The following is a 25,679-nucleotide window of genomic DNA, read 5'->3' on the forward strand; positions in this document are numbered from 1 at the left end:
CACCAAATGGGAACTTTACGCAAGCTTGCGTTATTGGTTTGCGTGTTATGCGCCATAACACCAACAGCTGAACAGTTATCCGAATAACAAAGAAGTGTAGGCCTACAACACTTGCGTTAGAGGTGGCTCTCATTGTCTCATTGGCGCGCCAAATTCTCTGGGCGGGCAAAGCAGAGAAAGGTGAGGTAACCTTCGCTCTTATGACAACATATGGGACCAAATTCCAAATCGGCGCATCTGAGCTTTCATTTTTTCAAAAGCGGAGCAGAATACCTAGTGATCGTTTTACAACTAACGCCATTTCTAGCCACTGGGGGACCATAGGCAGGCTAGGGGAACTCATATTAATGTTAGAAAACCTCATAAACTGAAATTTTCATGCCGGGACCTTTAAAACTTGCCTTTGGTACTGCAACCGTCTATCCGAACTAGGCTACATCTCAGGGAACTAGTTAGTTAAATAAGGTGTTTATTCACAGCTGTTACCAATACTGTGGTTTAACAGCAATAAGCATCCTAATGGATGGTGGGGATTTAGTACAATATTTGAGGAATATTTCATGGAAGGAGAGGATCACCATGCCTGCCCTCAGGCTCTATCTAGTGGCGACCAAGTGGTCCACTCCTTATAAGTATATATAAGATAATACATCCAGGATAGATAGAGCCCCCTCGACTGTTTGATGTGCCCTGAATGCATGATTCAATCAGTTGTAGCCTATACCAATGAACTTCTTGGACGTGAGATTAGTAGCCTTCAGATGTATATATCAATCAAAATACATTTTCTCATTGTGATTGCTGTAGTACTTGTAGTTACTTGCCAATGGTGGGCTTTTACTTACTACGGGTCATTATTTGTTGATATTTTGCATTATAGTGAAACAGGATGAAATTAATAGTTTTAAATATTCACATAAAATCAATAAAAGGTAGGGCTGTGAAATGTACGCGTTCATTTCGATTATTTAATCACAGAAAAAATAACGCGTTAAAAAAAATTGTACGCAGATTAATCGCGGTCCTACAGTGCCCTCTAGAGTCAAAACAAAGTATTGTATATTTATTGCCTGAGATGCATTGCATCTTGAGTGAGATAGAAATGTTTTTAATTTGATCTTAAAATGCACTCTTGGGTAGCAAATGATTAAATCTCGAAACAAGGAGGAGCTTGTTTGTGGGTACTGTTATGTATCAAAATAGGCAATTATGTTTTATGAGATTTCGATTCCAATTAAGTTTTCATTTGTTTTGAACTGTTTCATAGTATTTGTGGTCTTCAATCATTCATTCTGGTTAAATATCAAATAATAAATATGTTGTACACACATGTTATGTCAACAATTCTGACTTAGAGCAGGAATTAACTATTTTGCACTTTGAAAGCAATACGCAACATCCATATATCCAGTATCCACATGACGAATGTGCCTTGAATCTGTGATCTCTGACTGGTTCCCTTACTTTAAGCGCTGTGAACAATTGATGGTGCGTCCATTAATTACTGTATGACAGTTTGAAAAATAAATTAGTTCACCATGTCATGAGGTACTCCTTTTATTAGGCATCAATATTGTGTGTGTGTGTGTGTGTGTGTGTGTGTGTGTGTGTGTGTGTGTGTGTGTGTGTGTGTGTGTGTGTGTATCTACTACCTAGTAGTTTCACTTAGGCCAGGGACAGAACACTGGCTGATGAGATGGAAAATACAACAACGATTTAAGAATATATATCTATACAGCAGTATCATGAGAAAAAAAACACCAAAACCATAAAGTACAACAAAGTGAGCCCAAATTTGAATTGGACGGCCCAATCTACCCGCCAATCATTATCAAGGATTAGATGAACGCCAGTCCCCAGCACACACCCTCCATTTGTGAAATCAATTCACACTTTGTTGAGCAACCACAATGTTCCTCTTACAAGACGTTTAACATTGTGAACTAATCCTCAATGGCTGAGAGATTTTCTTCCCTTCAACATGCGACGTAGAAGGACTTCAATCCCGCCCCGGCTGCTGATTCGTTTGATCCATCCATGGGTTCTCTTTCGCTTGATGTTCTTCGGCTGGTACTCTGTGCCGCGTTTTCCAGTCCGCACCTGCTGGTACTGCCACGGTAGCTGGGAGAACACCCCAGAACCCTCAGCCCGCGTCTGTAGTGGTCCACATCGAACGCCTTGAGGTCCCCCAGGTGTCCGGGAGATGACCCAAGAGCTTAGTGATCTCAGGTGAGGAGATCCATCGCCTGCATGTTTTGGTACAGCAGTGATACTGAGGACAGACAGCACAATAAATGCATTATGAAAGGGAACAATTGTTCATTTAAATATCAACATTGCATACCAGAGTCTCTCTGCTAAACTGTATACTCCATAACATTGACTTAAGACCCACAAAGTCCCCAAAACAATATTAAGCTAAAAGCTTGTGATTGAATCTAAAGTTAAAGAGGCAGACTTGGGAACCACGGAGAATAATGGAAACATAATTACACAAAGATTAATTCATAGCCTACTACTGTGATAGGACATGGAATACCCTTTGACGAGATAGCCTGCTAATGGTAGCAATTGAACACAAACATAACGTTGTTGACCGTTACTAGGGATTGAACAGACATGAGAGGGGCGTTATTACCTGCTGGGAGTTAATATTCTACCAATTCGGAATAAAGATTGCCGTATAATGTTCATTTTCGAGCACTTCAGTTGTCTCACTGCATGAATGTCAGATGTCCCTGGATGGGATCGCCCTTGGTCCATGCGGCGCTATGATTGGCTCGTATTTTCCGTCCAATAGAATCACGTCTTACTGCAGCATGGTAATTGCAGTCATCTCAGTCTGTTATGGCAGGCAGCCACAAAACAACCCCAGTTATGTATCAAATGTATCATTAACAAATGTGGAGCGTAGGAAAAATACACGGAATAATCATTAGTTAGGCTACAATAGCAAAGGGAGATTATGTATTATAACTATGACTCTATTATGTATTATACCTCTATAAATCAGGTCTTCATCACCAAAATAAATAACTTCATTTGAAGAATCCTGTTTTTAGCATTACGCTACTACTACGTGAGTTGGTATCGATGCCACTTACAAAGAAAACACCAATCTCACTCTGCGTTTCTCTCCACACACACACATGCACACACTGCTCGTCTCTCAGCCTTAGCAACAAGGATGCGCGCCGCTCGCATTGGCTGCGCAGAGCCCCTGGTAGTCGTCCATTCGCCCTTGTTATTGCCGTTCAAGTAGGGGCGTGTGAAGACGGAGACTGTCGTGGATGCGCATGCAAGGGCAAAAGGGTTGGGTAGAATTGGAAAATTCCAGCTGTTAGCTTTATTATGGGTATTTTATTAAAATGCAATTGGAACTTTTATGCATGCATTTTGTGTAATCATTGCAAACCCATATGCATGTTGGAGTATTAGTGTGAGGCAGATGATTAGCGTCCACTAATTTGCGGCATCACAACGCAGATGAATTCAAACACAATTACGTTGGCTCTGACTTTCAGCAATTTGGTGCATATTTGACATCTAATAATCCCTAATCATCGACTTTCTTGTGGGTAAGTAGGCTAATTCATTTATTATTGTGTTGCAGAATGACCAACAGCAGACTATCTGTAAACAAATATTTGATATTTTGAAGCGCAGATTTAGAATGCAATTTTCCTATCACTGTTGAGCTTACCTAGTTAAATATTATACACAGTTGTATAGGCCTACGTTATAAAATAAAGGTGCAGATCATTGACCATTAATGGTCTTAACAAAATACTAAGTAACCTGCATCACGCAATTAACAGATAACTGCAGTATTCCAGAAAGCTTGTTTTTGTATTTGTCGTACGCCAGTCTATTTATCCCATAATAATATAATTTGATATTTTTACAGTATCTTAACGATGCAGGTTGAACCTAACAAAGCCTTATTTCTATTTTATATATTTTTGTTATTAAATCAATCCATACATGTGGAGGTTTGATTGCGGACAGAGCAGCAGGCCTACAGTGTGTGCCACATTGAACTTGTTGCCCATCCACCTAATTCTGCAATGCAGACAATACATTTAAATGGTGTAGATAGAGAAGTAGTTTAACTGTTCTACTGTTCTAAGAACAGTCTCTGTTTTTATGATTCTGTAGTGCAGCAAAGGAGGACATCTTTGAGACTGGACACCTAGTTGGACTGTCATGGCAACTACGCATCTATGTCTATCTTACAAATGCTCTTCTTCTCGAGCAATTGTTCTTTCGATTCATCATCAGATTATTCATTTTGAAAGGTGTGATCGTCACATACAGTTTTGTACTCAGATGTTTATTCAAATAAAAACGTTTACACGCAGAAGAAGAAGAAACAACATTGCATGCTGTCCTGCAATTTTATGCCAAGCAGCACATTCAGACAGTTGACTCAAAACTGCTCCATTATGCATCATTCCCTAAAATGGAAAGAATGAAGTGGACCCTGTGGATATGACACTTCCCATTCTGTTTCCCCTTGATAAAACAACATGTTCACGTTGTTTTATCACCCAATGCAATGTTCTGCATATGCATCGGGTCCAATGTAACTATTAATGTCATCTCATGCCATGATTTGGAAGTTTGGCAGATTAACTCAAAACATTCATTTTTGCCCTGCGCTATTGAGCAGATGAGATGGCTTGGGTTGCTGCTGGCATACACCCACTCATGCTGCCATTACTAACCCTTCCTATTTATATACTTGGTGGGAGACCATGTCAGGGGACGACTGTTATTTATAGTCAATGTCAAAGTTAGACTACAGATGGTAACAAAGACAGCACCGGGTAATTGTTGAACTGTTTTTGCTTATGTCTGTATGAACGTTATATCTGAATGTTATTGATGATGATGAGCAGGGCTCTTTGTGAGCTTGGTTCTGGACAACAAGCGTGTGTTTTGGCTGCAGCATTTTACTCTGGGATTTCCTTTGCTGAGGCCAGACATCACAGAAAGACCTCATCATCTTTCCTATTCTCATGGTCATTGGACTCCTTGTTGAAAGGATTATTGAATTTGTGTGTGTGTGTGTGTGTGTGTGCGTGTGTGTGTGTGTGTGTGTGTGTGTCCGTCTGTTGGTGGGTTTGTGCATGCGTCCGTGTGTGCGGCGCGTGCATAAAAGTGCTTGCCTGTTTGTGTGTGTGTATGCGAGTGTGTGTGTGTGTGTGTGTGTGTGTGTGTGTGTTTGTGTGTGTGAGTGCAAGTATGTGTGTGTGTGTGTGTGTGTGTGTGTGTGTTCGTGTGAGTGCAACCTCCCTTGTTGTGTCTCTGCAGTTCTCATGAATCCCCTGTGGTCTTGTGTTTTGTGGTGATGCGTAGAAGCCGGCGCCATGCTGACCAGCATCACTGAAGGGATCCTCTGCTGCCTGACTGGGAAAGCTGCCAGTCTGGTCTTGCCTCTGGAATCCTCCGAGCCCTCAAACGGCTTTGAGTTTGTTGAGGTCAAGCCGGGCAGAGTTCTACGGGTGCGACACATCGTCCCTGAGCGACAGCCCGTGGTCACCGAAGACCAGGTGTCCTCCGGGAAGAAGGCCAAAGTGGACTCTAATGAGAACGATGGCAGTTCTGAGGACGTGATGAAAAGCCCCCCAAAGGGCAGCAGTGTGCACTGCAAGAGGAAGATCACAGTGTACCGCAACGGGCAGCTGGTGATCGAGAACCTGGGCGACGTGCTGCACTCAGAGATCCTGCAGTGTCAGGACGGGGACCTGGAGCCCTGCAGCACCGTGGAGGTAGAGCTGGCCGACTACAAGGAGATGGCCTCTTCCCCAGACCCCAACCCCATACCTCCCCCCGTCCCCCCTCACGCCGGGGACCAAAAGCCGGCTCCGCCCCCCCGGCGCCGGCGCCGCAAGCCCAAGCGCACGGTGCTCATCGACTCCAAGAGGGCGATCTCCAGCTGCAAGGGGACGCAGTCGGACGTGGCTCTGTTCTTTGTGCACGGCGTCGGCGGCTCCCTGGACATCTGGGGCAGCCAGTTGGATTTCTTCTCTCGGCTGGGCTACGAAGTGATCGCGCCCGACCTAGCCGGCCACGGTGCCAGCAAGGCCCCCCAGATCGCAGCGGCGTACACATTCTATGCCCTGGCAGAGGACCTGCGCGCTATCTTCAAGAGATACGCCCGCAAACGCAACATCCTCATTGGTCATTCATATGGGTAAGTCTTTGTCTGTCTGGAGGCTTTGTTTTAAAAATGAATAATCGCTATATGTCTTTTTAAATAGTAGTGTTAGGATGTACATTGATCAAAGTTGAACTTTATTAAAAAATCGGATGGGAAATCTGTGTTAAATTGTGTGTTTCCTTATTTCTCCAACATTTTTGACATCTCTCTCTCATCTCTCTTCCAGAGTGTCGTTTTGCACCTTCCTAGCACATGAGTATCCGGACCTGGTCCACAAGGTGGTGATGATCAACGGAGGAGGTCCTACCGCTCTGGAGCCCAGCCTTTGCTCTATCTTCCAGCTGCCATCCTGTGTCCTCCACTGCCTGTCTCCCTGTCTGGCCTGGAGCTTCCTCAAGTAAGACTAGGATCATAACATGATCCTCATGACCTTGACAATTCAGTTGGCTGTGATCCTAATATTCAACTTCTACAAGACAAAATTGTTTTTTTTGGTAGCGTACTAGTAGATTTTTTTTACATTTTTTTTTACAAACAAAAAGACATTATTCTACATTGTAAAAATCAATAGACCCTATATTATGTGAGATAATATGGAGACGCTTTTATCCAAAGCGATTTACGATGAATTCAAGGATGCCTTCATGTAAGCTGCGCTTGGGTTTTAGCCCAGCTAGCAGACAAACACCCCTCACACCACTACCACTATGCTACTACAGTTCTCACTCCCCACATTTCCAGTCTAATTTCTACTTTCTTCACTCTTTTCTCCTCTCACACTTCCGATGACTAGAGCTGGCTTCGCCCGCCAAGGGGCCAAAGAGAAGCAGCTGTTGAAGCAGGGCAACGCCTTCAATGTGGCCCCCTTTGTTCTCCGTGCCATGATGAGCGGCCAGTACTGGCCCGAGGGCGACGAGGTGTACCACGCTGAGCTCACTGTGCCCATCCTTCTGGTGCACGGCATGTGCGACAAATTCGTGCCCATGGACGAGGACCAGCGCATGGCGGAGGTATGTCGCCATGGAGTTGGAAGGGAGGATATGATGTAATAAGGCAAAAGTAACCCTGGGTGCTTTGAAATGCTGCATTCATCTGTCGCCCATTTATGTTGTTTATGTCCATTAATAATGTTGGCCCTTACTTCCAGATCTAACTTTTTTATATTGTAATATATTATGCAAACGTGTTATAACATTATAGTATCATAAGGAAAGGCACTTTATTTAAATAGCACTCTGCAAACACAAACGCCATTCAAAGTGCAGTGCTTAGATGCATTACTATGTCTCCAATGATATGCAGACATATTCTTTCTATCAAAAACTTTGACTCTACTGTAAAATAACACTTTCCTTGATTTTTCCTCTGCTACCAGATTCTCTTGTTTGCATTTCTCAAAGTCATCGAGGAGGGAAGTCACATGGTAATGATGGAGTGCCCTGACACCGTTAACACCCTCCTGCATGAGTTCTTCTTATGGGAGCCTGACATGTCCAAAACAGAGAGCATCAAATGTGACACAGAGACAAAGGCTACCAACAACGACATAGTCCAGACACTGAGAGTAAACAAGACTGTGGACAAATAACCAGAACAATGAGTCTTGGTTTAGAACCGATCAGAGGGCCATCTTTTGAGTTGGCACGTGTCCATAAGGCTGCTTATTGGCTGAGATCTGTTACAAAAATAGAGCTGCGTCTCGGAGGATGATGGTGGCTGATGGTGCTCCAAGATAAGGCAGAACTATGAAACGAAATCTGAGTGGATGGGGATATCCTTACCGTGAGCGAAATAGTCTGCTTCTATATTTGGCAGATACGTGTGCATCATCACGTGGCGTTTGCAAAATCACACGATACCTGGATGTCCAAAGGACTCAGCCCATTTGTGATTTGTGTATCCAATGTGTTGGAAAAGTGAAAAGACTTCTGTCAGACCAAAGTGAAACAGGCCCATGCCGAAATGGTATGTCGATTTCATATAATATTCTCTGTAAAGCACTACAGATTGCGAACTGCCATTGTTAAATGGTCGTTGATTAATAACACTTGTGCCCATCTTACATGTGCTTTAAATGGAAAAATGGCCTAAATATATATATATATATATATATATATATATATATATATATATATAAAACGTTGGAGTTAATCAATCCATTAATTGTTTCTTATTCGGACGGCATAAGAAAGATGATGAAAGGTTATGTGTTATGATGTTGTTTAACCAAATGCTGACTGGAAGGGTGTTAAGGACGTTAGGTTACGAATATTCACAGCCAACATGAAAGTAAATCATAAACCATTGGTTCTATACTAGTTCCTAATCAAACATGTCATACTTGACCATACTGTACATCAAACTAAATGACTAAATCCTATTCACAGTACTGCTCAAAGTAATGTATAGTTAAAACAAACATGTTTAAAATGTAAACTGCCTGTTGTGTGCATCATATATCACAGATCATTCTATAAAGACTGAGGTGTATGTGAAGATAGAAACATATGCCAAATAACCTAAAATAATCAGTATTGCAATAGTATGTTGGAATATCACCCAAATCATCCAGGGACAAAGCATACAAATATACTGTGCTTGGGTTTATTTTAGAAAAGCTAATATATTCCTGTTTTCTTTTAAATAACCAAAATAACGAAATGTAACTGTGTTATCATCATAAATGTGTTGATCACTGAATATATAAATATTCAACAACAAAAAGCCTAACCTCTTCCAGTCAACCCTTTGTAATTAACAATGTTGAAATGAACGAATAGGATGAAATTGATGTTCGCTAAAAATACATTCATTCATGGATGTTCATTTGTCTCACAATGAGATGGGAGAGCCCGAAAGTATTAAGCACATTCTAATATGTTCCCTGATTATGCTTACCTGGTAACCGCATGACAATATTTGTATTTATTTTTTTTGTGGTGCAGCAATTGTAACCAAATTGGTGGATTATAAGCATTGTCATTAAGGTTGAACACAAACGTCAGTCGAATGAGAAATTCCTTTACCTAGAGGAGAACTTCTGACTTATCAGGTTGCTACATATGCATATTTTTGGAAGAGGGATGCAAAACGACTGGATTTATGCAATCTGAGAAATAGATGTTGTGTTTTGTATGTTGAAGAGGAATGGACATTTTATAAAAAGAAAAGGAGTTGGCCTCTTGCCTCTAACGGCTATATATATATATATTCATCATGGATTTTAAAACAAACCAATAAGTGCTGCTGGTACTGTATGTATGTCTGACTCCTTTTGGTGTAAATGGTCCATAATATCATTACAACTGCAGGGCGCACAGATACGTATTCTAATGCTAATTGATGTGCAATAAAACTGTCAGTGCTCCAATGTGCTATTATTTGTGTTTACAATGTGTTAATGTGATCGTTCAACATATGCACTGCCTGAATGCAGATGCATATGGAATTATATAGCCTATCAAAACTGTTGAATTCAGTGTATGACTGTGCCTTTATTGGCATGAAATAAAAAATATGTTTGCAATCTAAAAGTGTTTATTCTTTTTTCTGCGCAGTAATCATTGATGTAAATAATTCATCCACTACCAGAAAGATATTTTATCAAATAGATACAAATATAAGTCATAACTGACGCAAATATAAGTCATAAAAGACATAGGCCTACCTAAAAAACAACAAGCTGGAGCTGGAAGCTTCAGTGCAATAATTGCATCATTATTTCTCCCATCAATATGTAGGCTAATCTCAAACGGCGCAGATTCAGCGCGTTGCCATGTTATCAGTAACATGCACTCACTGTTAAACGTCAAAGTGAATACTATCTAACACAATATTAAAGTATACTAATCCTCTAGGAACATATTTCCACTCGCACAAGTCATGTCCCGATTGGCTGACATTGTCCCATGCGTACTGTGGTAAACAAAATGGGCAGACCGTGCGCATGTGCAGTCAAGGAATGGAGCAGAGCGATCTAATCACTAGAGCATTAGTTTCAACCTCATCTTGTCAATAAACATTTAGTTTAGTAATTTCAACATCAGGAACACATACATCTTTCGTGACAGCGGCTGTTCCTGGTGTGGAGCGTTGGTAAGTCACGTACATTTACTTTGTGTGGCTGTTTTACACTTGTAAAGCTTCACGTTGGACCATCATATTCTGTTAGCTCAATTAGAGGTAATAAGTGCTTGATTGTCAACAAACTTTACTGGGAACCAGTACATTAGGGGACTGAAGCTCAGATGTGTTGAGGTCTCATCCACCTCAGTGGAACACGTCGTGTCTTAAAGCATGGTTAAATATCCACTGTACTTTAGCTAATCTGTCTGACAAATGCCAAACCGACATAAGTTTGGAAGGTAATTCCACATGTCCTCAATATGTTAGAGATGCACATTTAAACACTTTATGAAACAACCCCTCACCGTGTATATCTACCATTTAGGATCTAGTTTGAGGAATTATCTTCCGCGATTTATATACATGAAGCCCAGCTAGCTTAGCGTTAGCTTAGCATGCTAGTTCAGTGGTGCAAGTTAAAATATTTTATTACACTAAGTCACTTCGTGACAATTCACGAAGGCCTTGCCTATCTTTTTACATATATATATTTACCCCGTGAAAACGTTTGTTTTGTCTGTGTTATTGGGGAAATAGTGTTTTTTTCCCCATCGTGTCTACGGTCTATTTCCTGAAGTAAGGAGCCTCGGCTCACACTGAGCCGCACAGTCTGCTTGTGTTCGCTGGGCCGACGCTGAACTTAACGAACCCGAGGAAGGTTCGCTGAGGTTACTGGTACACGCTAGACGTCCCCAATGCACCATCCGATTCACCCAATGTCAGGGTAACCACCACAGGAGTTGCACCCCTGTATACAACACCAGTCTAGGAATGTACAGTTCATGTGCAAACGCCATCGACTATCACACATGCAAGTGTGGCACGCAATGACCTTCGTCCTAGCATTGATCCGTAGTGAAACTCAAATGTATTGGTGCCGTATTGATAACAGTGGCGTAGGCTGTGCATTACTCGTGTGTGTAATTGCCGGTGCGAGAGGCTGTCTGCAGCATCCGGTCTAAAATGGAAGAAAAAAAAAACTCACATTTGTCCTTAACCACAAATTTGTGGCATTATATGTATAAATGGAGTTTAAAAAAATTCGAATTGTGTTTTGTTGATAAATCGCCCAGTAGAGAAATGAAACGCCCACTAGCGAACCGCCCACTGTGGCGTTTACTAGGCTACCCGTAGTTTGGTATGGACCGCTAGTGGGCGGTCTTATGGTTTAGCCCAAAAGCGGTCTATTCGAAAAAAAAACGTAGCTATTTGTAAACACTGCAATCGCTGCTCAAACATACTCTCATGTTCGTCCCCTATCCTGCCATCAAATCACTATCTTTAAGGATCCTTGTAAAAAAAAAAGGTGGAGATGGCAAAGAGGCAGACATTTACATGAATTTACTCCTCTTAAAAATGTTTGTCTGTCATTTTATTGTGATAATTATGCAGCTATTCAGACAGCTGGGCAGTCTGTGAGACTTATTCTTGTCTGCTATTTAGGGATTTCTAGGCATGGTTTGCAAAATGAAACCAATGAAACAAAATTTATTCATACATTTACTCAAGCATACTTCAGTAATGTACACAGGTTTCACCATCCTGCAGGACTAGGCTATCACTGGGATGGCGTCCGAGCATGGGCATGTGAGCCCCAGCTCCAAAGGCATCATGACCTTCCATCCCACTGTGGAGGAGTTCAAGAACTTCAGCCGCTACATTGCTTACATGGAGTCCCAGGGAGCTCACAAAGCAGGCCTGGCCAAGGTGAGTGTCCTGTCATCTTCATCATCTCCTGACCTGTTTTCCCTTTCCACTGATTCCTGGAGAATAAGACACCAGACGCAAACACAGCATGTTGTCTCCTGTGGCCTGTGATGGATGTTGCATCATTATAACTCTTGTATGAATGATGGCGTGTTGTGTGAGGCATACATCAATGGTAAATCAAAGTATAAATTATTATATATATTAGTCAAAATGCTGGCAATTTTGGTTTCGTGCACAATTGGCTCTATTTGATACACAATTTGAGAATTTCTTCTATTATTGAATTAACCAATACTGCATTTTGTGAAAATCTAAGCAGCCTAAGCAACAAACTCCATTCATAGAAACACTCCTAAAGCCACCAATCGTAAAGCTCCTATTCTCCCTCCTTTCCTCCCAAGATTGTCCCGCCCAACGGCTGGCAGCCCAGGCGCTCCTATGATGACATCGATGAGCTGGTGATACCAGCCCCCATCCAGCAGGTAGTGACGGGCCAGTCAGGCCTCTTCACGCAGTACAACATCCAGAAGAAGGCAATGACCGTCCAAGAGTTCCGCAAGCTCGCCAACAGCGAAAAGTGAGCCACGCACATTGTATAGTATAGTATACTAGTATAGTTTTGTGTGTGTCTGGTATGATATTTAACTTATTTATTTATTTTATTGAATTTGGGTGCTTTGTCAATATTACTTGAATCTGAGATAATGATGATGGTGGTTTCTCTCAATATCTGTAGATTCTGTAGTCCTAACTACCAAGACTTTGAGGAGCTGGAGAGAAAGTACTGGAAAAATGTGACTTTCAATGCCCCGATCTACGGAGCTGACGTCAACGGAAGCCTGTACGACCCTGTGAGTTCACGTCGGCCTTCCTTTCGGTTTCCCGCTACCATTCCGTCATTTTGAAAAGCGTCTGGTGTTTTAATGGGCGGCAATGCACTAGCCGCGCTGTCTAACAAATGCCCACCATCCATATAAATGTAATGAATCTATGGCTTACATTTGCCAATATGTTTTTAAACATGCACCACACAGTGAATGAATCTGGTACATTTACATTTAGGGCATTTAGCAGACACGTTTATCCAAAGTGACTTACAATAGCCGCTTTCACATGTGACCTCCGTCTTTTCTCCGCATTTGTGGAGCAGGAGGTTCGACCGTGAGGGTCATTCACACTTATTCACACTTGACACCCGAAATGCGGACATCGGTGTCGCTCAGACATTAGTAGAATCTCTGGATGGTTTAGGGGGGAGGGCTTGCAAGGGGCGGGGTATGACGTGGGGTCTAAATTCTCAAGAGGCGGGACATGACGTAGTATAATTGCGGCAGCTGTCACGTTGGTTTGTTGTTGTTTGACCGCAGACAGCATGGAAGCAGAAAGGCATATCTTCTTAACTTCTTAACTGAGATACATCAGATATTTCGTTGCATCTACAACATCCAAGGCATCGATGAAAGATTGGAGCATGAGTTAGAAACCAATAGAAGGAACGATGAAGAAGAAAGGCGTTGCGAATGACTGCGTTACCGGAGAAAGAGATAATTAATAAGCCTTACCATGGGCAAAAGCGCCGGTATTCGTAACCTCTTCTTTAAGTTATACCATAACATCTCGCGTTGGTAAGGTTGGTCTGACGCGCTCGTAGAACCTTCTTAGCTCTACCGTAGTGATGATTCAGCTCCTGCAGTCTCTGCCACTGTACAGTAATCTTTAGAAATCCCTGTTGCGCATGTTCATTCCTAATAAGCGATCAAAATACTTTTTTCAACCACCGCCTTTTTCCCTTGACATTTAGTTTTCACCTGACATATGCGACAGATGTTTAAGGCAACCTGGTCATACAGGAATCTGTGAAATGAGTCGGTCTACGTCCCGTATAGTAGCCTATATTTTAATTTAACGTCTTTAATGGTAAGAGACCGCATGGGGATGGACAATGGATAATGAGCGTTGTTTAATTAAATTACAATGCCGCGAGAACAGCTGCCTCTGAACTGGCGATTCGTCACTGTTATTTCTTATCACCGGGTTCGGCGTGAGAGTGTCCGGGACAGAAGATGTCTCTGAGCTGGACGATGATGGCATGACGGTCTCCATGCTCTCCGATGGAGTCTGAGAGGACTGCCACTTGCATGCTGCCAGTCGCTCGTAGCAGCCTTGTGGAGTGCCAGCCCCCCCCAGATCGTCTCACACAAATCCTGGTTTTGCGGTCGTTCCCACTTTTTTTGTTGTGGTCTACCACAGTGGTGAACTGCTTTTTGAGGGATTTTAGTTTTGTGATGAGTTGTGTCCTTCCCTTCACAATTCCCATTTCAGCAAGCTTCTTCACCATACGGTCGTACATTACTGCGTCTTTCGCAGTGCCCTTCATATGTGCGCACACAGCACTGTGCGAAATGCCGACATTCTACTGCTCATTCACATATTAGGTAGTTAGCATTTCCTCCGGAGAACATACTACCTCGGGGGTAGTATTTTTTCAGGAGGTCCAACGTCAGGATATGTCATTCACATATACGGCACGTCCGTAGAATCTACGGAGAATAGACGGATGCACGTCCATATGTGAAAGCAGCTAATAAGTACATTTGTCAGAAGGAGAAACAGCATATGGCTGTCGGTACAGTAAGGATGTTCATAGAAACAAGTGCCAAGCAGCAACAATTGCTAGCCTAACCAATGCCCCGTGTACAATAAAAAGCAGTGGAAGCATTTTTTTATAGTTTCTAAACACTGAGGGGCGGCGATGTGTCCTGTCTCTTGCAGGACGTGAAGGAGTGGAACATTTGCAGACTGAACACCGTCCTGGACACGGTGGAGCACGAGAGCGGCATCACCATCGAGGGCGTCAACACCCCCTACCTGTACTTCGGTATGTGGAAGACCACGTTCGCCTGGCACACCGAGGACATGGACCTCTACAGTATCAACTACCTGCACTTTGGACAGCCCAAATCATGGTAAAGAAAAGCCCCAGGGCGTCCCTGAGCACGCTGCTAGCCCCTAGTCCACACCACAGGTTAGCATAGCGGCAGACGACTCATGGAGACGCGTCATATAGCACATAGTCATGTTCGTCAACGTTTCAATTTCCTCCGGCTCTGTGAGACAGTCGTCTCGCGCCCGTCATGACGCGAAGCTCATAGAACCCGACGTTTTGCTTTCATGACTTTTGGTGTGTATTTGGGGTAAGCCTGACCTGCTTGTTAAAAACATGTAACTGAACCCTCTGCAAGGTGCTGTGGGACAAAAAGCATTTGCTAAAAGATGCTTAATGCTAAATGAATGGATATTTCAGGACGTAGTACCTGTGTTGAGGTGTGTTGGATACAAAGGCAAACAACTGTTCATGTGCCAACAGGTACTGTGTTTCTCCTGAGCACGGCAAGAGGATGGAGCGTCTGGCCCATGGTATGAGAAATCTTCTCAGATTTTCACATTTCTTTGCTGTGGGGAGAAATCAGAACATTTACCTTGTCATTGTCTCAGACTGCTGTGATGATTGACTATAAATGTTTTTTGTGTGTACTTTAATTTTCCTCTTCTAGGTTTCTTTCCTGGCAGCCTTCAAAATTGCGAGGCCTTCCTGAGACACAAAATGACTCTCATCTCGCCCTCGATATTAAAGAAATATGGCATCCCCTTTGAGAAGGTAAATATAGATACTTTATTGTGCATACGCTTCAGTCCACACTTACCTACCAGGAAACCACTCTGAGGGCGTCCGAACAGACCAGACACTTTTAGCTTGTTAATGTTTATTTCTTTATTTATAGATGACTCAGCAGGCGGGTGAGTTCATGGTGACCTTCCCCTACGCCTACCACGCAGGCTTCAACCATGGCTACAACTGTGCAGAGTCCACTAACTTTGCCACACAGCGTTGGATTGAATATGGCAAGCAAGCCATTCTGGTGAGTAGCCATGTTAAATGTCCAGGGGGGCTAAAACGTGCAAGAGTGGGACTGCCAGTGTTTGAGGGCCGCACCCTCGAGGGCACCCCCAACGCAGCTCTGCCTATTTCCGCTGCTTATACATTATTTAAATGCATTAACTTTTATTTGCATGTGGTGAAATATTTGCTGGATTGCTGGCTCATTCGTTTTTGGTTTGGAGAATACACACTGCGTCTTGCATTTGGAAGATGTAGGCCATCTTTGTATTTATCAAGCCACATAGGGCTTCAGTTACAATCAAGTCAGTTATAAGCCAACCGGAACCATGCATAATGTCTAGCCAGATCAGGAAACTCCTGGCGTATCCTGTCATTCATCTATGGCCACTGTTTCACTGTATCCCTGAATGGGATTGGTCACATGTTGCCGGACAAGTCCAAGCACCTTTTGAAAGTTCTTGGACGATTTCTTGTAGTTTAAGCAAGCGCACATTTAACCAAGAGTCTGCTTAAGAAATGACAGAACATGCTTGGGAGAACTATAAAGCACAGCGCTACACCTCAGACAGCATGCAGTTAAACCTATTACTATGTGTGTCATGAATTCAAGCAGGATCAGTGAACCATAGCCAGGCTTGAAGATTAGCAGTACTTGAGTTTATAGAATATCAACACCAGGAAATATAAATGATAAAAAGGCTGATCAGGAATTAAATACATTCATTGCCTTGCCATAGGGAGTAATTGTTATTCAGTGTAATGAAGACAAGCGGCCGTCTACTGAAGTTTAAATATATTTGCAATGTTGCTGTATTTGTATATCTGTATTTATATATAATATTAAAAACAAAATCAAAAAATGTAATGGCTCCCCAGATAAGGAGTTTCCACGTCTATTTCTCGGGGAACCAACGCCTAGCTGTGATAGGTTGGAGTAGCAATATCACGTTTGTGATGCAATGCCCATGGCTGGCTCTGCACACTTAGCCCCAAAAAGATGACCACCGTGTGGCAGGATACATATCAGAGCGAACAGGGAAGCACTTTCAAGAGCAAAGGAAATCATAGAGGGAAGAAATGCAGCAAACGAGTGCAGTGGGGGGGGGGGCTGTTGTATTTCCCAACACAAGCAACATTAGTCTAATTCTTGGCTACTAAGATGCAAAAAAAGAAGGAGCAGTGTAGTAAGTGATTACACTAACTGTTGGCTACCTTTTGTTTTTCTTGGCACCAGACGTTTTCCACATCGCTGGGCATTGTGGCTCAGCGAAAGTAAGACGATGTACAGATGTTACAGATCAGAATCAGAATTGCTTAAATCAAAAGTACACAATAGTAAAATTCTTAGGCTTGGTTCCTCAACAGTCACATAGCATTAACAATACAAGATAAAGTTAATAAAGATAAGTTGAAAATAAAAATGCATAAAAAGAAGTAGCAGCATAGATCACAATAATAATAATATTAAAATTACAAATTAAATAAAGTAAGTAATAAGAGAAACAAGCAGTGGTAATAATAGCTAATGAGGTGTAGTAAAATGTAAGTGTTGTAAGTGGTAGTGGTACCAGCCACGGTTGAATCTACTGCAGAAATGCTGTGCAAATTACAGAAAAATATGTATTTAAATATGTTCTTTAGTCATTTAATAGTTGGAACGTTGCATCTCTGATATAACATGGCTACAACGTGACTACTCAACACTGCAGAACGTCCTGCTCCTCTCTTGGTTGGGACTGTCCCAGGTCAATCCCGTTGCTTGGCCTGAATTTGAGGTTCTCTATCCGACTCGGGCTCGAATAGGTACAGCTTCACCGAAGCCATTGATACCCTCAATGTGTACAGCTGCTTGTGGTTCTGCAGAAAGTAATGGTGTGAGAATTATAAGTCGTATTTTTAACATTAAGGGCAGGCAGTTAAAAAAAAAAAAGCGACTGGAGCAAATGAGACACAATTTGTAATTGAAATATGGTAATTAGTTAACATTCGATCAATAACATGTATGCATCAGAAGGTGCGAAGAACTGGTAACTTGCCATGCAAATGGAGGACCCCGCCCTTTGTCGATAGCTCATTCGATCACGTCACCGGCTCAATTACAGTAATTGCTCACAAGTGTGTGTGTGAGTAAAAACAAGACCGAACAAGACCCAGTGCTGTAGAACAAGACTCGCCCGCCCCTGTCGGAGGCGTAGTTGCTTCGAGTGAATGCCCAGTGAATAACTTGAAACTGCAGTCGCTTGAGTCGGTGGTGCGTGTGCTGTGAACACCTTTCTGTAACTGCTTGTCGTATTTCGATCTATACTATAGCCTGTCTTCAAATTAGATTGATATGTTTGGTTTCATTTATGCATAATCTATTTGAGAGACCTGTTCGTTTGAAAGACTTCACATTTCATATATTTGGTGTGGGCCTATTTCATATTTGTGAGGCTGTATAATATATACAAGCAGAAGACTATTAATGTCTCTGCCTCTCGCCAGACTCTTCTCCCTGGCAGAGCTGGGTGGGGCTGGTGGTTCTGCGGACCTCAGGCCTCCCCGTCCCCCCTCTTGGGCCTTTCATACCTTATCTCTTTTACCTCTTGCAGATGTGGGGGCCTGCGTCTCTTTATCGAGCACTGAGGAGAGCTTGCAGCCTTTCACCTGCCACTCGTTTTCCTCCCCCCCCCCTGGGGGCCGGGTCCTTTATAAATAGCGTGTTATGTTTTTGTTTTCCTCCAGTGCACATGCCGCAAAGACATGGTGAAGATCTCCATGGACGTGTTTGTGAAGAAGTTCCAGCCGGAGCGCTACGAGCGGTGGCTGGCTGGGCGGGACAACGCGCCCATCGACCACTCACGGCCCACCCCCGAGGCCCGGGAGTTCCTGGGGGAGGGGTTCGATGAGGTCATCAGCTCCCAGGAGTGCTGTGCCGAGGAAGGGGAGCGAAAGAGGTGCGGCTCGATCGGAGGATAAACAAACACTTAACAAACAGCAGGCTCTGTTCGCTGGGGAGTATGGAGAACCACAGCTACAGTTACAATGTTTATCCATTCATTGTTGTTTATATGTCGACCTGTAAGCCATCGTTAACAAAACTAAAGCATTATAGTCATGCTGTGGTTTTGTTAACGATGGCCTACCATATATTTACAACGTTAACTTCATATGCTGCAGGTAATCGTTTGTATTTCCTAGTATTACCGTGAAATCAAATGGGCTCCCCGTACGTAGGGTGACCAGACCAGTCCTATTCTGCCCGGACATGCCCTCTTTTTGAGACCTAAAAATGTGTCCGGGCAGAATTTCAAAATCGTTCAGGATTTTATTAAAGCCTCAAACATGTTGCGTTGCGTTTCTCTGGGTCTCTCATTATCATACATTAGTCTCCATGTCCGTGGACACATTTGTATGCAGTCACATGTTACTATAACCCCCCACCCCTCAGATCAGACCCCCGTCCCCACCCCAGCCAAACCCCTGCCACCATCAAAATCTCACTCTGAACTCAGTTCAAAACTTGTGTGTGTGTGTGTTTTACATTAATTGCTTTTTCTCTCTTAAAGCCAGTGAACCCAAAACCACTTTTTCACTCGTCAACATAGTAATCTATGCCATTGTATCAGTTACTGAAATAAGTCCCCAATTTCAACGAGACTATGTCAAACTGACTTTTCTGAGGCAGTCTGCTGTCACGACCAAGGGGCCCTAGTGGCGGTTTGTGTGGACGTGAGAAGCTCTGTCTGGGCAGCGGTGGATTGCGTTGTCCGCGAGAATGTTGGGCTTTCGGAAATGTATAGTGTAACGCCGCGATGTGAGTGAGGGTTAGGCTTCCCGGACACTTATATTATAAAGTTACTGTGTCTAACACCGGTTATCATAACGCTCATAACAGTTACACAACGACGGTACTAAAGAAGCATCATAAAGTTTGCATGGGTAGTAACCATAGGGATACCACGCCCCCCTCTTTCATGAAACTCTCAGCCCAAAACGCGTTTTGTTAAATTACATAGTGTTGAATTCCACCTGAAACAGTGGACAACACCACTCATCATCATCATTTAGAGCGGCGAAGCCTGGTCGATTCGGTAGGGTGTTCTGCTTTGAGAACCGTCTAGCAACTGTTTTGTTTTTCAACTGGTCTGTCGCCACACAAAGTAAACAAAGCTGTTTTTGTGTTAAAATGTGTTAAATTGTGTTAAAAAATGTATACATTTTGACAGCACTAATATATATACTGTGCATTGTCGACATTTAAAAAGGCCATTTTAAATGCTCCAAAGCAAAATTCACCATCTCAACTGATGGACACAGAAAAGTGCATTTAAATGTAATGCTCAGGAACAGTACTTCTCTACCACTCCTGCATGCGCCGCCTCCTGTCTGACTGCTCTGCTGAATCCCCAGCCCCACCCAGAGGATCGAGACCAAGAGACACCGGGTCTGCCTGGAGCTGCCTGACGACGTCATACCCAAAGACGACGACGACGACGAGGACGATGAGGAGGACCAGTACGGGAAGAGGCCCAGGCTGAGCCTCCTGCCTCCACGCTATGCATCACCAGACTGCAAAAGACATAAAGGTGAAGGCCGATGTCATCTGGTGTCCAGCAGGCCCACTATGTTATAGCAGAACAGGGGCAGAGACTCGCCTATTCAGAGTTCACCTAGACTCTGCATAGCCACCCCCTACCACCCCTCCTAACTTATTGTGTCAAAAAAGTCACAAGTCAGCTTTATTGTCAATTACTTCACATGTAGACATACAAAGCAATCGAGAAGACGTTTCTCACTATCCCACGGTGAACAGATGAAGTGATAAGACAAGACATATCCTAACACAACTAAAAGTGAACATGATCAGATAAAGTGATAAGACAAGACATATCCTAACACAACTAAAAGTGAACATGAACAGATAAAGTGACAAGACAACAGATAAGACAAGACATATCCTAACACAACTAAAAGTAAACATGAACAGATAAAGTGATAAGACAATAGATAAGACAAGACATATCCTAACACAGCTAAAAGTAAACATGAACAGATAAAGTGACAAGACAACAGATAAGACAAGACATATCCTAACACAGCTAAAAGTAAACATGAACAGATAAAGTGATTAGACAACAGATAAGACAAGACATATCCTAACACAGCTAAAAGTAAACATGAACAGATAAAGTGATTAGACAACAGATAAGACAAGACATATCCTAACACAACTAAAAGTAAACATTGAAGTGCACACAGAAGGACATTACTAATATTAAAAAAGATAGACAATAAAATGTAATAAAATATAAGAGTGTACTATGTACAAGTATGAAGTAGCAGCATAGGTTTCTGTATAATATAATTTAAATTGTGGTAGTGCAAAAAAAGTAATAGTCAGTAATGGCAGATATATGTGTAATGGTAATAGTGCACATAGAACAGTCAGTAGAATAGCAGCAATAGAATAGCAGAAATTTTGGAAACAAACTGGAAATGTTGTCTGTTTGGGGGTGGGGGTGGGCAGAAAGGGGAGGGGGATTCAGCTTTCTGACAGCCTGGTGGATGTGGCCGAGGGGAGAGAATTTAGTTTCCTGACAGCCTGGTGGATGAAGCCGTTTGTGAGTGTGGTTGAGCGGGCACGGAGGCTCCGATACCTTCTCCCCCGAGGGCAGCAGGCTGAACAGACTGTGTGCGGGGTGGCTGGCGTCGCTCACAATCACGGTGGCTTTTCGGGTGAGGCGGGCGGTGTGTGTGACTTGCAGGGAAGGGAGTGGGGCACCAAGGATCCTGCCAGCTGTGTTCACGATGCGTTGCAGTGCTTTCCTGCTGTATTCAGTGCAGCTTCCGCCCCACACAGTGATGCAGCTGGACAGGATGCTTTCAATTGGTGCCCCGGTAGAATGTGCAAATGATGGGTGGGGGAACTTTCGCTTGCTTCAGTTTGCGGAGGAAGTAGAGGCGCCGCTGGGCTTTCTTCGCCAGTGATGCAGTGTTGGTGGTCCAGGAGAGGTCCTCACTGATGTGCACCCCCAGGAATTTGGTCCCCAGGAAGCTGCTCACTCTCCCCACAGCAGCACCATTGATGTGTGTTGTACATCCTGGCACTTAATGTACCCACAATTGTATGTCGTACTTGCCGTTATAGTACTAGCTACTAGTAGCCTAGCAAGCTTTATTGTATACGGGGAATGGGTTAACCTAGTGATTGTTAGTGCTTGGCACTTGGTTCTATGAACATCCTTACTGTACCGACAGCCATATATTCGCTGTCGGTATACAGCGTATACCTTTGGATAACAGCGTCTGATAAATGCTCTAAACATAAATGAGGCGGGGGATGCGAGTAGGGAAACGAGAAAATGAATTAGCATGAGTGGATGGAACTGTCAGAAGGAGATTTGTATATGTATCTACAGTGACCAGTGTGCTACTGCTTTAGATTAATACTCTTAAACCAGATTTGTGAGACTACTTTTTCATCACTTTAATTGAACGGATTGGATCAGTTTGTCTTTTCAACAGCGCCCCTTTGTATTCAGTTCAATCCTCCGTCTCCCCAGGGCCGCCGAGGCTGGTGGTCACGCCCACCAAGCTGACGCTGATCGACCCGTTCCGCCGGGACGCGGTGCGGCCCCCTCACTACACCAAGACCCGGGCGCCCGCCATCTCCTCCCAGGCCGGCCACCACAACGGCCACCTGGACTCGGCCTGGGGCAGCGAGGCGCCGCCTCACCGCAAGATGGGCGTGGCCAGCCTGCTCTTCCACAAGACTCTGAGCACCAAAGACGCGCTGCAGGTGCACGGCTGCTCTCTGGAGAAGCAGCAGCAGCAGCAGCAGCAGCAGCAGGAGCCGCGGCCCCAGCAGCCTCCCCACATGCAGATCCAGGTGCACAGCTACGCCAAAGAGCACAAACCACGCCACCTCCAGGGCAAGGCGCCGGGTCAAACCCAACCCGCAGAGGGACGGGCGTCCAGGCTGGAGGAGGTCAAGGAGGAGCCAGAGCAGCCCGAGGTGGAGCCCGAGGTGGAGCCCGAGGTGCAGCCCGAGGTGGAGCCCCAGGTCCAGGTCCTCAAAGTAGAGCAGACGCTGGAGCTGAAGCCGGAGGTGTCCACATCCCGGGAGGGGATGAGGGGGCCGGAGGACGAGGACTCCAAGATCAGCAAGCGCAAGGTCTGTGGTGTCCGTATTCCTGACTGTGCTCACTTTCCGTGGTCGTTGAAGAAAGCCACATTATCTGCTCCCCTGTTCCCAAAGAAGCATTTGTAACCAATTAGGAAAAGGTAACTTGACAGTTCCTAACGAGTTGCGTGCTGCATTACATTTTTACATAAATGGTTTGCATGAAAAGGGAAATTGGATGCATGTTGATAATGATGTAAAGGTATATGTAAAAATATGTATGAGCTCAAATATATCTTGTCTTTCACTTTCAAAAGAGATGCAATATACTTTATATACAGAGGCTGATTATCCACCTTTCAAATGACATCCAGTCAGATAGGGGTTACTGACGCATTCTGTGCATTAATGTGGTTAGTTGCGCTACAGGACGGCATGTCATGTCCATTTCCTCTTCTGAAAGACATTGTTTCACTGAAGTCACGTTCTGCATGAATACAATGACCTTCCTCCAACCACATAGAACTACATTTAGAACACCTGCAAAATCAGGACAATTTGGCCACCCGCGTCCCCTCACTCTGCACTCTCCATTTAACTCAGCCTCCTCACTTCCCCAGGGCTTTCTGTGCTCACATTCAGGCTAGCCATACCCTCTTCACGGGTTCTTTTGTTATGGTAAATGGACTGCATTTATAGTGCTTTTCTAACCACTGGCCACTCAAAGCGCTGTAGAATATTGCCTAACATCACACATTCAGACACACATTCACACACCGAGGGGGTTGTCAACCACTCAAGGCGACAGCCAGCTCGTCGGGAGCAGTTAGGGCGACCGCATGTCCCTCCTAGAGCGACCACATGTCCCTCCTTGTCATCCTGCCCTCCTGTTGTTTTGACTTCCTTACTGTGCTCATTGGCTTGTTGATTTTAGTAGAATTATCTGAGCCTTCTAAAAATACATATTTATGTCCCAATAATCTCAGCCAGCACAAAGTAACCTCTCAAAGTGTGTCATACTGTTGTTCGGCTGTTGTTTAAATGTGGCTCCTGTTTTGTTATGTGCGTGAAGAGAAGCATACACATGTACGTTGGGCTTCCAGTGGATGGATAATAGAGAGTCCCTCTTATAGCCAGAACACATGGGGGAGTCTTGTGGACTGTGATGGAAACCCCCTCAAAGATTCTCTTGTAGTGAAGGATCTCAAAGAGAAATTGTAAGGCGAGATGTAATATTTTCTTGCACAAGGTCCCGCAAAGTGGGGGGACTAGAACAGACTACTGCAAGTCTGTTTTTACTTATCCTTCTGCGCATTTGTTGACTGGTTGTGCAATTCAAGCAACATTGCTCAATGCAATATCCTTGCTCTACTTCTCTATGGCCACCAGGGGTCAGATGAATCCTACTGCAAGACCGTAGCAACCAAACAACAACGACAGCATCAGCAACAGAAGAAGGAAGCGCTCCACACGCTGCCCAGACACCATCCCTTACTCAGAGAGATCCCACTCGACGAAGGTAGGCAACACGCATGCTCTACCACGTTAAATGTGTCACGTGACAAGTCACAACAACATACTAAATATTTCTGATGGTATTCCTTTCACACCCGGCGTGCTCCACCTCTCTTTCCTCCACCCTCGCTGTCTGCAGACATATCTGTGGAGGATGACTTTGAGCGGGAGGAGAAGGACGAGTGGGCGCGGCCCCTGAGCCAGCTGTGGCAGAGCGGACCCTACAACCTCGAGGCGGAGCGGGAGTACAACCGGCGCATGGGCCGCCAAGCCCCCTACTGCTCCATCTGCCTGCTGTTCCACACCCACCACCAGGTGGCGACCCGCACAGCCTTACTATTGAATGGCTTTATTTGAACTGCTCAGTCAATGATGGGACTTTTGTACTGTTGTTATTGGGAGCGGTTGACTCAAACAGTTACTAAAACGATGCCTTCATTTGACCTTTTTTTTATTTCAAATTAGCATCCCATAGGACTTCACAATGAAAACGTAATCCTTAAAACAAATGACGCAAAAGTTATTTTGCCGAATTCCCGTCCAAGTATGTTTTACACAAACTCCTCCTCTTGGTCCGCAGTTGGAGTCCAACGGAGAGGACTTGGCTCTCGCCCCGGGGTCCCGACGTAAAGGCAGACAGTGGTCCAAGCCCATCATCCCCGAGGTGTGCTTCAACACCAACTCCAGCAAGAGCAACGAGAGCCAGCCGCCGGGCCAGCTGTCCAACCCCCACATCTCCCTGGACGGAGCCAGCCGGCTGGTCACCTGCTCCCAGTGCTGTGTCCGGGTCCACGCCAGTAAGCGAGAGACACACACGCACACACACACGCACACACGCACACACGCACACGCTCTGATCAGGACGGGTAGGTTCACGTTTGCTCATTTCACGCTGTCTAACCAGAGAGACTTGAGGTGCATTCGCTTGAGACACACACAATCAGCCGCAGCATAAAACATTCAGGCTTTTTGGACTGCACTGCAAATCAAAGTCGGCATGCTATGTGATGTCACGTGGGTTTGGCCCCTCCTCTCCCTCAAACGCCACACGCCGCTTTCTCCATTGGAAAACTATTGAGTGTCTGACCTTGTCTCGAGTAATCACGCCGTTACAAGTGAGCATACAAGCAAAGTTGGAGAGACAACTACAAAATGAC

At 44.2% G+C, this 25,679-nt stretch overlaps 3 protein-coding genes across 5 annotated transcripts in view; 2 read left to right on the forward strand and 1 right to left on the reverse strand.

The window, feature by feature from the left end:
- Positions 1–1,602: 1,602 nt before the first annotated feature.
- Positions 1,603–2,762, reverse strand: mrpl34 (mitochondrial ribosomal protein L34). The gene is made up of 2 exons (XM_084480909.1): positions 2,639–2,762; positions 1,603–2,272 (listed from the first exon to the last, which is right to left on the reverse strand). Exons 1-2 carry the CDS (start codon positions 2,692–2,694, stop codon positions 1,951–1,953), a joined length of 378 nt encoding a protein of 125 aa, XP_084337035.1. The 5' UTR covers positions 2,695–2,762; the 3' UTR covers positions 1,603–1,950.
- Positions 2,763–5,361: 2,599 nt separating this feature from the next.
- LOC311360478 (protein ABHD8-like) lies at positions 5,362–7,754 on the forward strand (the record flags this gene model as incomplete). The annotated part of the gene is made up of 4 exons (XM_084480557.1): positions 5,362–6,199; positions 6,393–6,563; positions 6,960–7,176; positions 7,542–7,754. The coding sequence occupies exons 1-4, from the start codon at positions 5,373–5,375 to the stop codon at positions 7,752–7,754; spliced, it is 1,428 nt and encodes a 475-aa protein (XP_084336683.1). The 5' UTR covers positions 5,362–5,372.
- A 2,371-nt stretch (positions 7,755–10,125) lies between these two features.
- The window catches only part of LOC311361003 (lysine-specific demethylase 4A-like), a 30,087-nt gene continuing 14,533 nt past the window's right edge, over positions 10,126–25,679 (forward strand). The window contains exons 1-14 of one of the 3 annotated variants that reach the window (XM_084481171.1): positions 10,126–10,261; positions 11,840–11,998; positions 12,403–12,578; positions 12,738–12,852; positions 14,774–14,967; positions 15,369–15,418; positions 15,556–15,659; positions 15,784–15,921; positions 18,627–18,838; positions 20,295–20,470; positions 22,448–23,058; positions 24,397–24,526; positions 24,662–24,837; positions 25,103–25,319. In XM_084481171.1, the coding sequence (XP_084337297.1) occupies positions 11,858–11,998; positions 12,403–12,578; positions 12,738–12,852; positions 14,774–14,967; positions 15,369–15,418; positions 15,556–15,659; positions 15,784–15,921; positions 18,627–18,838; positions 20,295–20,470; positions 22,448–23,058; positions 24,397–24,526; positions 24,662–24,837; positions 25,103–25,319 (2,440 nt within the window). In that variant the 5' untranslated portion in view covers positions 10,126–10,261; positions 11,840–11,857. Of the gene's footprint in view, positions 10,262–10,915; positions 11,016–11,822; positions 11,999–12,402; positions 12,579–12,737; positions 12,853–14,773; positions 14,968–15,368; positions 15,419–15,555; positions 15,660–15,783; positions 15,922–18,626; positions 18,839–20,294; positions 20,471–22,447; positions 23,059–24,396; positions 24,527–24,661; positions 24,838–25,102; positions 25,320–25,679 lie in introns of those variants that run through there. The other 2 variants (XM_084481172.1, XM_084481173.1) reach the window with 2 other exon arrangements.

The sequence above is a fragment of the Micromesistius poutassou genome (assembly GCF_964030765.1).
Source record: "Micromesistius poutassou genome assembly, chromosome: 16".
Lineage (NCBI taxonomy): Eukaryota > Metazoa > Chordata > Actinopteri > Gadiformes > Gadidae > Micromesistius > Micromesistius poutassou.